The sequence below is a fragment of the Canis lupus genome, chromosome 28 (genome assembly GCF_003254725.2).
Source record: "Canis lupus dingo isolate Sandy chromosome 28, ASM325472v2, whole genome shotgun sequence".
In the NCBI taxonomy this organism is placed as follows: Eukaryota; Metazoa; Chordata; class Mammalia; order Carnivora; family Canidae; genus Canis; species Canis lupus.
Genome location: NC_064270.1, coordinates 23,449,230 through 23,461,033, shown reverse-complemented (window position 1 = coordinate 23,461,033; position 11,804 = coordinate 23,449,230). Strand labels below are relative to the sequence as shown.

The 11,804-nt window shown below is 43.2% G+C and overlaps 1 protein-coding gene across 4 annotated transcripts in view; it reads left to right on the top strand.

Moving 5' to 3' along the window:
* The window catches only part of GPAM (glycerol-3-phosphate acyltransferase, mitochondrial), a 62,258-nt gene extending 51,420 nt beyond the window's left edge, over positions 1–10,838 (top strand). For all 4 annotated transcript variants that reach the window (XM_025467198.3, XM_025467196.3, XM_025467195.3 and 1 more), the window contains 7 exons: positions 280–544; positions 1,098–1,240; positions 2,582–2,659; positions 3,289–3,429; positions 4,670–4,859; positions 6,297–6,355; positions 7,042–10,838. In XM_025467198.3, the coding sequence (XP_025322983.1) occupies positions 280–544; positions 1,098–1,240; positions 2,582–2,659; positions 3,289–3,429; positions 4,670–4,859; positions 6,297–6,355; positions 7,042–7,158 (993 nt within the window). In that variant the 3' untranslated portion in view covers positions 7,159–10,838. The remainder of the gene's footprint in view (positions 1–279; positions 545–1,097; positions 1,241–2,581; positions 2,660–3,288; positions 3,430–4,669; positions 4,860–6,296; positions 6,356–7,041) is intronic.
* Positions 10,839–11,804: the final 966 nt, after the last annotated feature.

Here is an 11,804-nt window from a genome sequence, read left to right as displayed (position 1 = left end):
AAAACATAAGCACTTCTTACTTTTAGATGGCTGCTTATCCCCTTTGTGATCATATCATGTGTTGTGATCAGAGCGTTTTCTGGATGTATCTTGACTTTCTGGAGGACCAGCTTTTTCACCAGTATTTTGATATCCTGTGCCCTGATATTCTGGCCACTATATGACCAACAGTGGGCTGCAGGAAAGCCAAGGCAAGAAATAAAATCATTGGACTGGCCTCTTGGCCTTTTGCGAAGCAGTTTTCCACTGTTGTGAGACCATTTCTGTCTTTTTCTTTAGGGAATTGATCTCTCCACATTGGTGGAAGACTTCTTTGTGATGAAGGAGGAAGTCCTGGCTCGTGATTTTGACCTGGGCTTCTCAGGAAACTCAGAAGATGTAGTCATGCATGCCATACAGCTGCTGGGAAATTGCATCACGATCACCCACACTAGCAGGAATGATGAGTTTTTTATTACTCCCAGCACAACTGTCCCATCAGTCTTTGAACTCAACTTCTACAGCAACGGAGTGCTCCATGTCTTCATCATGGAGGCCATCATAGGTACGGCTTGCCCTGAAATAGCTTCGTGGAAGCTGAAAGGGCCTAAAGCACATGGTGGTGTCTGTTGATTTGGATGGTAGCCCCTTGTTGGAGGGGATGTGTTGCTGTACTTTTAGTTTTCAAATTATGTAGTCTGCTAAATCTCACTTTAACTTATTTTTACATTTATTTATGGATAAGTTGTTACTGAATCACTGTTTGCATAGTGTTACACTTATTACTAAGGAGGAGAGGGAAGGTATTTTGCTATCAGGAGCTGAAAATCTGAGAAGTCCACATGGCAGTGAAGTGAGTATAGGGGATCCAGAGGGAACAGAGGAGGAGAGCAGGAGGGATTGAAGCCCCTGAGGAAGATGTTGGATGGCATTGGGATCATATGGAATTGTGAGGAGTGAATCCTGCAGGGATTTACTTACATTTTTCTCCAGTGAATGCAGACTGTTATTTCTGATTTGTTCATGATCTATTAAGGTAATTCAAGTTTTCTGAGCCGGTCGAAGTTTTCCTTGGAGCTGTAAGGCTGCCGGCTTCATTGATGTTTTCCTTTCCTTAGCCTGCAGCCTTTATGCAGTTCTGAACAAGAGAGGCACAGGAGGGCCTTCAGGTACATCCCCCAGCCTGGTCAGCCAGGAACAGCTGGTGCGGAAGGCTGCCAGCCTCTGCTGTCTTCTCTCTAACGAAGGCACCATATCCCTCGTAAGTGAAGACTTTTTAGTGTTGTCTCTTCTCTTTTCCTTGAGAACTTTAATGCAAACATAAGCCACCTTTGTTCTCGCAGAGAATGTTTGGTCTGTTATTGAAGCTTTACATTCTACTCCTGGGTGTCAGTGACCCTCTGGCCAGTATGTTGTTTACTATCTTTGTTTGCCATTGGGGTCACTGCTCCAGTGAACCCTTCATGTAGTTATGAGGCATGATAGGACAGATTGCTCAACATTCTCCATCAGATGGATCCCAACTGACTGAGCTCTTATTGTACATAAGGCACTGGGTTAGAGGCTTGTAAATAATTAACACGCCCAGAAGATAAGAGCCAGAAAGTCTTAAAAATCATCTGTTCAACCCCTTGTCATTTTACAAATGGGAAAACTAAGTCTCTGCAGGGCTGCTGAGCATTTGTATTCAGTTACCTTTAAACGTCCATAATGAGGCATACATATTAAGCAATAGAATCTTGTTTCTCAGAATCATCAACAAATAGTATTCATATTCTATTTGAAGTCTTGCACTCTCTCTCTCACTTATTTGAATGTGTTCTGGGACATTTATGAGTATGTATATTGTGAGTACAGTGATCTTTGCATATGGTATATTGTCGCCCTGTTGTGGAATCTGTTTTGCATGAACTTTGAGGGACAGGGTGGGATGGGATGGGGTGGATAAAGCTCCCAAGATTGACCTTGTCCTTTTCCTGGGTCATTTTTGAGTTACTTGAATAGCATGTTTCCTCTTCCACTACCTTTACGTACAGTGTTTACTGTAAGGTAGCATTTGCAGAGAAGTTGTCTTATGAAGGAAAAGAAATAGACTGTAGGGGCCTGATGAGCAACCCTTCTGAGAGTTGCCCCACTGTGGGAGGAGACAGTTTCAGGGCATCTGTGCAGGTGGTGCAACTCTGGGTGCTCTACCAGATACAGAACAAGGGCTCTTCTTGAACATTGCCCTTGACCATGGAGGGTGGGCCTCAGGAATCTTAGGACTTGCCTAAGAACAACTTAGTGAGTTGGTTGATATGGAAGCATTTAGCAGTTACCTTGTGCAGTGTTTTCTGTCTTTAAAAAAGGTCAGTGATGGGGGGGCACCTGGTTGACTCAGTTGGGTTAAGCATCTGCCTTCAGCTCAGGTCATGATCCCGGGGTCCTGGGATTGAGCCCTGGTGTCAGGCTCCCTGCTTAGTGAGGAGTCTGCTTCTCCCCCCCCACCCCTCTCGCTCGCTCTCCTACCCCCTGCACTGGTGTTCTCTGTGTCTCTCAATAAAATCTTTAAAAAATTTTTTAAGAAGGTCAGTGACATTATTTAAATGCCTTTTCTTTTCAGCCTTGTCAGACATTTTACCAAATTTGCCATGAAACAGTAGGAAGGTTTATCCAGTATGGCATTCTCGTTGTGGCAGAGGTAAGAGGAATGGCTTTCCTTTATTTGCCTTTATTCAATTTCTGGCTCTTCCTTATCTTTTCTACCAATTATTTTAACCCGTGTTACAACCAATGATTTTAGCCAATAATTACATCTTGATATATAGTCAAGTCCACATAAAGAGGAAAGAATAGGGAGAGCGAACATCTTTTGGGATTGTTTTTAATATTTTGGTTTCTTTTGTGTAACTGGTGTCTAGAACATATCTTGACTTAGTGACACCCGAAAGTGTTCATTCCAAGATGAGATGTGTCTCATATCCATGTGCTTGTAGCTTGCACACATGCATTTTTCTCTTTTGAGATTTTAATTTTTGTACTTAGTATAGCAGGTATGGCCTGGGAAAGTAGATATCAGTTTAGGGGAGGTCAGGGTATTTTTATTTGCTCTACCTGGCAGCTTCCCCTGCTACCTCTTTCTTTCCTTCTTTCCCTCCTCACTGTCTCCCGAGTGACTGTGTTTGGAGCAGGACGTGGGCTGATGCTGTAGGGGGCTAACAGAGGGGAGTTGGGAGGGCAGGGCGAGAGGATGTTGGTATGACATCCAACCACGCAGATGTCTGTGTGCCCACGCATGTTTGTTTGCTGTTTGCTATCTCTTTGGCATAGCAAGATGACCAGGAAGATATCAGTCCCGGTCTTGCTGAGCAGCAGTGGGACAAGAAGCTTCCTGAGCCTTTGTCTTGGAGAAGTGATGAAGAAGATGAAGACAGTGATTTTGGTGAGGAGCAGCGAGATTGCTACCTGAAGGTACTTCGGTGAAGAATTCTGGTGGACGTTATAGTGAGGAGCTGAGGTTTATGTTGCCCCTAGTCAATGAGGTTCTTAGCAACTGGGACTCTGCTGACTTACCCACAAACCAGCTGTGGTCCTTGCTGCCTAGTAAAGACACTCAAATGTTCACGGTGAGCAAATACCCCCAGTTGCTCAGTTTGGGTGTAGATAATGGAAAAGGAAACAAAATTTGAGAAGATGAACACGAGTGAGACCCTTCCCGACCCTCTCATCAAAATGCACAGGGAACAAAGCTGTTTCCCAAACCTTCACTTCCTCCCGTAGAGGGGGGACAGTGTTCGGTCCTCCACAGAGCCAGCAGTGCTGGACCAGGTGGTGAAGGGAGTAGGTCTCAGCTGCCACGCAGCCCGTGGCTCTGAGTCATGCTCACTCTTGTCAAGCCTTCCCAAATTTCATACGTTGAGCTCTTTGCCTTCAATCAAAACAAATCCCATCACGGGAAACTTCAGATTTATGAGATTGATTGCCCCTGATTTGACCCATTTTTTCTGAATACCTTAAATGGATTACTTAGTAACACCCCTAATTTACACACACACAGACACACAGAGATTCAGGAGGTGTCACTTCTGGAAAGTCCACCTGAGTTTTAGGAGTTTCTGCATTTTGGGTATTATCATCATTAAGATGGGGCAGTGATCTTGCTGCCACACCGCAGAGGGGCTTACCTCTGCAGTTCCTGTTTTGGGGGGTACAGTGAGAGCCCCCTCTGCCACCCAGCACCCCGTCAGCACTACTGTCACTCCCCACTGTGCCGGGATATGGGCCAAAGGCCGTGTGGGGTAGCAGGACGTGAGGGCTGGGGAGGATTGAGGTGACCTTGGTGGTCTTGCCACGTGCCCTCTTTCACACTGGAGTGAAACCCTGGAGGGTCTGGCCTCAGGACCAGCTGTGTTCAGTGATGACGATATGTCGTAACTCTGTCATTCAGGTATGCTGGTTTCTTCTAGGCAGCTGTGTAGGGAGTGCAAACCTCAAATACTATAGAAAGCAGTGACTCCCAATAAAAGAGCCCATTTCAAAGCCAGAGTCCTTTTGAGCAGAGGGTCTGTGTTCCCAGAGCGGCCAGCTGTTTCTGTGAAAGGGCCAGAAGAGGCCACCCGCTCCACTTCTGCCTCTGAGGAGGTTGCTGTGTCACAGGCTTGTTTCTTCTGCCCCTGCTCCATGACTTCATCTCCCACCCTCGCACTCCCAGGTGAGCCAGTCCAAGGAGCACCAGCAGTTCATCACCTTCCTCCAGCGGCTGCTCGGGCCTTTGCTCGAGGCCTACAGCTCGGCCGCCATCTTCATCCACAACTTCAGCGGGCCTGTCCCGGAGCCTGAGTATCTGCAGAAGTTGCACAAGTACTTGATCACCAGGACAGAGAGAAGTGTTGCTGTCTATGGTATGATACTCTGGTGTCTTTTAAAAGTTAGGCTTTTTTATTTTTATTTATTTATTTTTTAAAGATTTTTATTTATTTATTCATGAGAGACAGAGAGAGAGAGAAGCAGAGACACAGGCAGAGGGAGAAGCAGGCTCCATGCAGGGAGCCTGACGTGGGACTCGATCCCGGGTCTCCAGGATCAGGCCCGGGGCTGAAGGCAGGTGCTAAACCACTGAGCCACCCAGGGATCCCCAAAAGTTAGGCCTTTTTTGATCACAGGAATCTGCTATTGGTAGACAAAAGGGAAAAAAATGCGAACTTATCCTGATCTCTAACTTCATAGATTGCTATTATTATCTGTGTGGGGATGTTATATAAACGGAATGATACAGGTACTGTCCTGTGTGGCTTCCCTCACTTAACATTGTGAGAGCATACATGATAGCACAGGTGGTCGTTTGGTTATTGTTGTTGCTGTATAGTCCTACCCGGCAGAAACATTTACCTTGTTTCATGTATTTCCATCATTGATGGAGAGTTGGGTTGTCTGCACCTTGGAGCTACGGTGACTAGTGCTACTGCGAACATGTTTGAACACTGGGCAAACATATGCCCTCATTTACACCAGGCTGCATCTAGGAATAGAGTTGCCTGTCACAGCTTCTGGGGGTACTGTGGCTGGTCCTGGGGTGATGTGCCAGTTTGCACGCCCGCAGTGACGGGTTTCCGGTGCTCCCCATCCAGCCACTGCTTAGTAGAGTCCATGTTTATGGGAGTGTGACTAAGGTGGGAGTAGTGTTTTATACAGTGATGGCTTAGGACTGAAACTGCTTGGAATCAATACTTTATTTAGAGGCAGAAGGGACCTAGAGGTGATTTCTCTCTAGAACTATATCTCTCTCTCCCTTCCTCTCCCCATAGTCTTATAGACCTATATAGTTATAGATTTATCTCTAGATAGATATCTAGAGATCGAGTACTCACTTTATAGATGAGGAAGCTATCGTAGGTCACACAGCTAGTTCATGGGCACACCTGGATTCAGAACTCTTTTTTTCTGACCTCTAGATTTGTGCTCTTTCTGACTCCACTGGTATGGGAACATCTGTGCATCACTGTGCAGATTAACAGAATTTCTCCCCACTGTCTTGTTTACTTCTCTCAAAAAACCCTTCAAGATGGATGTTATAGGTATTTCTCCTTCTTTTCCTTTCTTTCTCGTTTCTTTTCCTCCCTCTTTCTTGCTCTTTTTGCCTTAAAAGATGACAGAATGGGTTTAAAGAAACAGCAAATCCTTTGAGACCTCACAGGTTGCCAGTAGCAGAAGAGCTCGAGCCCGGTCTGCTGACTTGCTCACACCCTCTCCAGGGCCTCCCACACTTTCATACTGTGGATGTTGGGGTTTTTGAGTTTGTCAGGCTTGAACTTTTGACAAGGTCTTATCCTTCTCTACAGCGGAGAGTGCCACTTACTGCCTTGTGAAGAATGCTGTGAAAATGTTTAAGGATATTGGGGTGAGTACCCACCGCTTATGGTATGAAGGCATGTGTTAACTTCTCTTTCTGATCAGCTCTGGTCTGTTTGAGCCACCTGCATCTGGGGTGGGCCCTGAGAAAAGCAGGTTGTGCTGGACTAGTCATGACCACATTTCTGGGGATTGGGAGGGGGACAGGTATGTTAAAAGTGCCCATCAGTACAGATTTATTCTAATGTTCTGGAATTTCCCTGGCTTTCATTTTTATCCCAAGACCATTTATATATAACTGGTGGCAGTGTGTTTCAAGATGCTACTACAAGTTTTGACAGGGATATTAGTTATGCCATATGATTTTCAGTTACTGGGTTTTTACCAGTATTGCCAGATATACCCTCCAGTGTACTTACCTTCCTTCATGTGTCATATGGGACATGAGTTCCATGGAGGTACTAATGGCATTTGTAAGGAACTATTTGTGACTATCCTAACACAGGTTTTAAAGTATAGTGTACTGATTGGACTCTACCCCAAAGAACACGGCACCTACATCCATAACCTCTCCACCCCATACTTGTGAAAACCCGTAGTACATTTACTTAAAGCCAAGATACAGTTTTATATGCCTTTGTGCATTTTGGGGTCTAGAACAGAGGTCAGGGTTGGTAATAGGAATGTCTCTCTTTTTTTTTTTTAGTTTGTCTTTAATTTAAACTTTCTCTCTAGGTTTTCAAAGAGACCAAACAAAAGAGAGTGTCTGTTTTAGAACTCAGCAGCACGTTTCTACCTCAACGCAACCGGCAAAAACTCCTAGAATACATTCTGAGTTTTGTGGTGCTGTAGGTAACTCCTGGCACCTCTGGCAAGTTAAGGGCATGGGACGAGTCCCTGGTAGGCTCCAGCCTCTGGCTTGAGAGTTGAAGGTGCCAGCGTGTGGTCAGGCCTGACCTGTCCTAATCTGACGTGCTGGAAGACAAGTGCCTTCCCCTCCGTGGGTCTGTGCTTATCCCTACTCCGAGATGACACAGCAGCCTCCGCTTGCAATTCATCATCAATAGATGACAAAATGAAATCTCAAAAAATTATTTTGGAGTTTATATGAAAAGATTTACCTTTTAAGTATAGGACTAAACTACTGTGATGGGCACAAAAATGTAGATTCGTTCTAGAACTGAATCTTGTATACTTAATACTGTCGGATAATTTGTCGGTATACTTTCTGATTAACGGTTAATACTTCCTTTAAACATAATTGAGTCATCCATTCACTGTTGATTTTTTTTTTTTTCAGTTTTTGTCAATAATAGCTAAGTCTTAAAGGGGACACCTTTCATCCCAAAGTGCTTTACAAATAATGGGCTGATCTTTATCACACCCAGGTATCACTGTGCTGTCCTTCGCAGTCAGATTTAGAAAGTTTTTTAAAAGCTACCTGAAAACACAATATTAGTTTATGTCAGAAATAGAGCTAATGTGATCAAACTGTTACCATCAGGAGGTAAATTTGGCTGGCAAAATTCAAGGTGAACTTGGCCAGAACACTGACTTTGAACTTTTGCTCATGTAAAAAAAGTGCCATTGAGTTTTAAATGACCAGCAAGGATTTAGGAACGAGTCCTGTTTTATGTCTGTACCCCTTCCCACCCTCGGGTGGCACCCGCCTGTCATAGGTGCAGCTCTTTCTTGGAGATTCTCCAACCAAATAGCAGTTGTCCTAACCTGATTAGCTTGGCCTGAGAGACTGTGTTAGGGTAAAGTGCTGTGGTGATAGGCTGCTGCCCCAGGGCTCATGTACCTTGTACAGATTGTGCACTGCATCCAGTCCAGGTGACTGGTGCCCACTCAAGTTGTGTGGTGTACAACCTGTGCCATATATGTCGTAGCCCTGTTGACTAGTCATCGGTTTGAGGCATGTATGGATTTTTAGCTATGAGGAAAAACCATGGTTTTTAAAAAATGTATGTGGGTTACATGCCTACACCCTGATGCCACATAGTGGCAAATTGTCATGAAAAATTGTCTGTTCATAATGGGTAGGTGCCTTTTTATGAGCAGGGAGCATAACTGTGCATTGTAATTATGGTGATTTCATAAAGATCATGTGATATGAAAATATTTTCTAGCATCTTACTGTTCTTTCTCTCCACGGTATTATGGAATTAGGAATTTTTCTTGAAGAATATTGCATATAGTCTTTGAATTAGAAAGTACTGAGAATTTAGTTTGTACTTTTATAAGCTTGGACTTTAAACACTAATTGTATCGTCCTCTGTGTGTGTCAGGAGAGGAAAGGGTACTGATCGGTACTTCATGTTGTATGAAATATCTCCTTTGAAACTCATAGCAATAATGCTGTGCTGTGGTGATCTTTTTCCAGTCTTCTCAAATTCCGTGTGTAGGTTATATTTGTTCTTGATAGGAACTCATGTACCCTTAAGCCATTGTCAGTGTTGTAGCGGCTCTGGTGTGGAGCGGGGTCTCCACCTTGTAGCACTCCGTTTGACTAACGGGGACAGAGGAGCACTTCTGTGGACTGGAGCTGTGCCTGTGGAGGAACACCCAGGGGGACTTACTAATCCCCACGGGCGTTCCTTTTCTCGACTGGCCGTCATCGCACTAGTCTCTCTCATTCTCCCTCTAAATCATAGATCAAGGATTGCTCAGATTCTCTCAGTTACCTGGGAAGTCAAGGTTGGGAGTGACTTTGAGTGGAGTCTGCTGCCCTACCTGAGACTTCTGCTAAGAGCCACTGCTGTGCTGGCCTGAGCAGGGAACAGTGGCTCCTCTGGCTTTATTTTCCTTTTCAGTTGGTTTGTTTTCTGGAAATATAATCAGATGCTTTGAGGAATGCGATGTATGATTTGCTAGCTCTCTCGCAACTTAACTCACTGTGAGAATAAATATGCATGCTTTTTGTAATTAACTGGTGCTTTGAAAACCTTTTTTAAGGAAGAATAATCTCAACCAAAGTTATGCTCATCCAGACAAGCTGACCCTGAGTTAATTTTAGCACAACTCATTCTTCAGTGCCTCATTACTGAAAAAAACATACATCATCACAGTAAGGCTTCCAGGTAGCACTGTTTTTGCTTAAAGATTTATTTTCACTGTTTTCCAAAAGCGAATGGCTTCCATGTAAGATTAAACAAACTAGGTGCTTGTAAATAATTTATTACAGTTTACTCTCCTGCATTTCTCTAACACTGAAATGCATGCCCTCCAGGGGAAGACTGTGAGTCAAATTAAAAAACAAAATCCAATAATAAGCAATATGAATCTGCACGCTTTCCAACTGAGAATGTCCTAAGTGATTTCAGAAAGAGGAAGGATTTTTTTTCTTCCTTAAATTTCAAGAAAAAACAAAGGGAAGGAATTTGTGTGCAACATGGAGAACTAGTAACAGAGAAAGTACTCGCGAGTCTTTCTTCTGAGACCTGTTCAGTCTCTCAAAGTCACGAGGACGAGTGGAGAAAATACATCAGGGATTGCCATGAATGTAAACTCAGATTGTGAAGCTTCCAGGCACCTGAAGGGGCAAAGCATTTCCCATGGTTCTCCATGTGATCTCAGTGCTCTGTGAGATGTTCATAGGTGTTTTATAGAAGAAGTGTTGGTGATAAAATAAATGTGGATCCTCTTTTTTTTTTTTTTTTAAAGAAACTCCCATTGTGCACTAGCATGGTGAGGGCTCAGGATATGCCAGTCCCAAGCCTGTTTAACCTGGCATTTCCAAACCGTTGTGATCCTCTTTTCCCCTTGGCACCCCTATGAACCTCTCACTAATATGCCATGGAAAACATTTTGGGAACCACTACATTAGGTAGTTCTTTAAGGGGACAAAACAGAATGAGATGGCAGGGAGGCAGAGTTTGCATGCATTGTGTATAGTCACGTTCTAGTTAGTGGGTGTATGTTTTCTTCCCTGGAGACAATAAGCACAGAAAACTAATATAGGCGGTCAGAGCTCTTTCCTTTGAAGGAGAGATTGGCTGTCAATGATCCTGGGTTTTTCCCCCCGAAAGTAGCAAAATTAACACAAGGATTAACTGGGGTAAATAATTAAGATTTTAATTCAGATCTAGAAGAAAATAATGCACAACTGAATGCAGATTTTTATCCACAGGTAGTTCTAGTGTTTAGAAATGATAAGATCTATCATTGAAGTTTCTAAGACTTAATTTGGATGTAAATCTGTTTTTTAAAACACTCTTTTTAGGAACTTGAGACTTGGCCTCTGGTGTTCTAGTTTAATACAAACTAATGATTGCATTTGAAAGAATTTTGACTTTATTTCTAAACATCTAAAGCTCTGAAATGCCTTGATGGAAGGTGTTATTTTTCCTGTTGTACAAAGAAATGTTAAATTGTTGTAAAAAGAATTACTATAAAGTACTGTGAAATAATACTATGTGATTTTGTGAGCGAAACTTATTTGGAAACGTTGATTGATTTTTATGCCTGTTAATGTATTGTAAGAAACACAGAAGTGTAGTTTTCTTTTAATAAACCAAAAAATGAATACATTCTTGATGTCTTGCATTTGTAGTTAAAAGTTCCTGACATAACTCATTATACAGTTGTTCTTGTTTGATTTTATATAGCACTTTATTAAAATGCTTATAGGAAATGATCTTACATAAATTTATGAGCCTGCATGCAGTGCATGGTTTTATTACGGACCCAGAACTCTCCAACTGCGATCAAGCATTTGCTCTCCTTAGTAAATATTCACATCACAGAGATAGACTTTGAGTTTCTGTAAAGATCCCTTTAAACTGGGTGCTTCTGTCATATTTTTATGTACTGAAGTGTTCGTTTTTTTCTCCCAATAGTTCATAATATTTGCTCAAAAAAATATTAGTTGACTTTTTTGACAAGGCAAGTATTTTCTTATAGCACATTTTTCTGTGGATCCTTCACAATCACTCCAATGCAGCCTTTTCAGGAGCATGCCCTTTGGAAAGGGAGCAAACACGTGCCTGGCCATGCTGTCCCTGTCCTTTAGGCACACGACATGGCTGTGAACCTGACATTCAAGGCCGTCTCATCTGTTCTCCACCAGACCCTCTATCCGAATGTTGTACTCTGCCCTCTGTGATTTGGTCGGGTTGTTGCCAGGACTGTGCCCTTGCCCTTTGATGCATTCATTCTTTCTCTGCATTAGCAGCTCTCTCGCTGCAGCCAAGTGTGACCTTCCCTCTATCATACAAAATTCCATTTACAACCGCTCACTCTAAGTGGATGTTAGTTTTGAAGGCTAATCTCTAGATCTTCAGTTCTGCACCCACTCATTTTAGTCTGTTTATTCCCTTTTGTACCACCTAGTCTGTCTCCTACACACATATCTAGTAAAATTCTAATGTCCGTCCCCCCTTGGCAAATAGAAAGATGTTTTTGTAATGTCCACAGCATCCGCGCTGTCCATACCGCAGCCTGACCCCTCATTGAGATGCTACTTTTGCTCTTCGAGTGTCCTTGGCCCTCTGGTC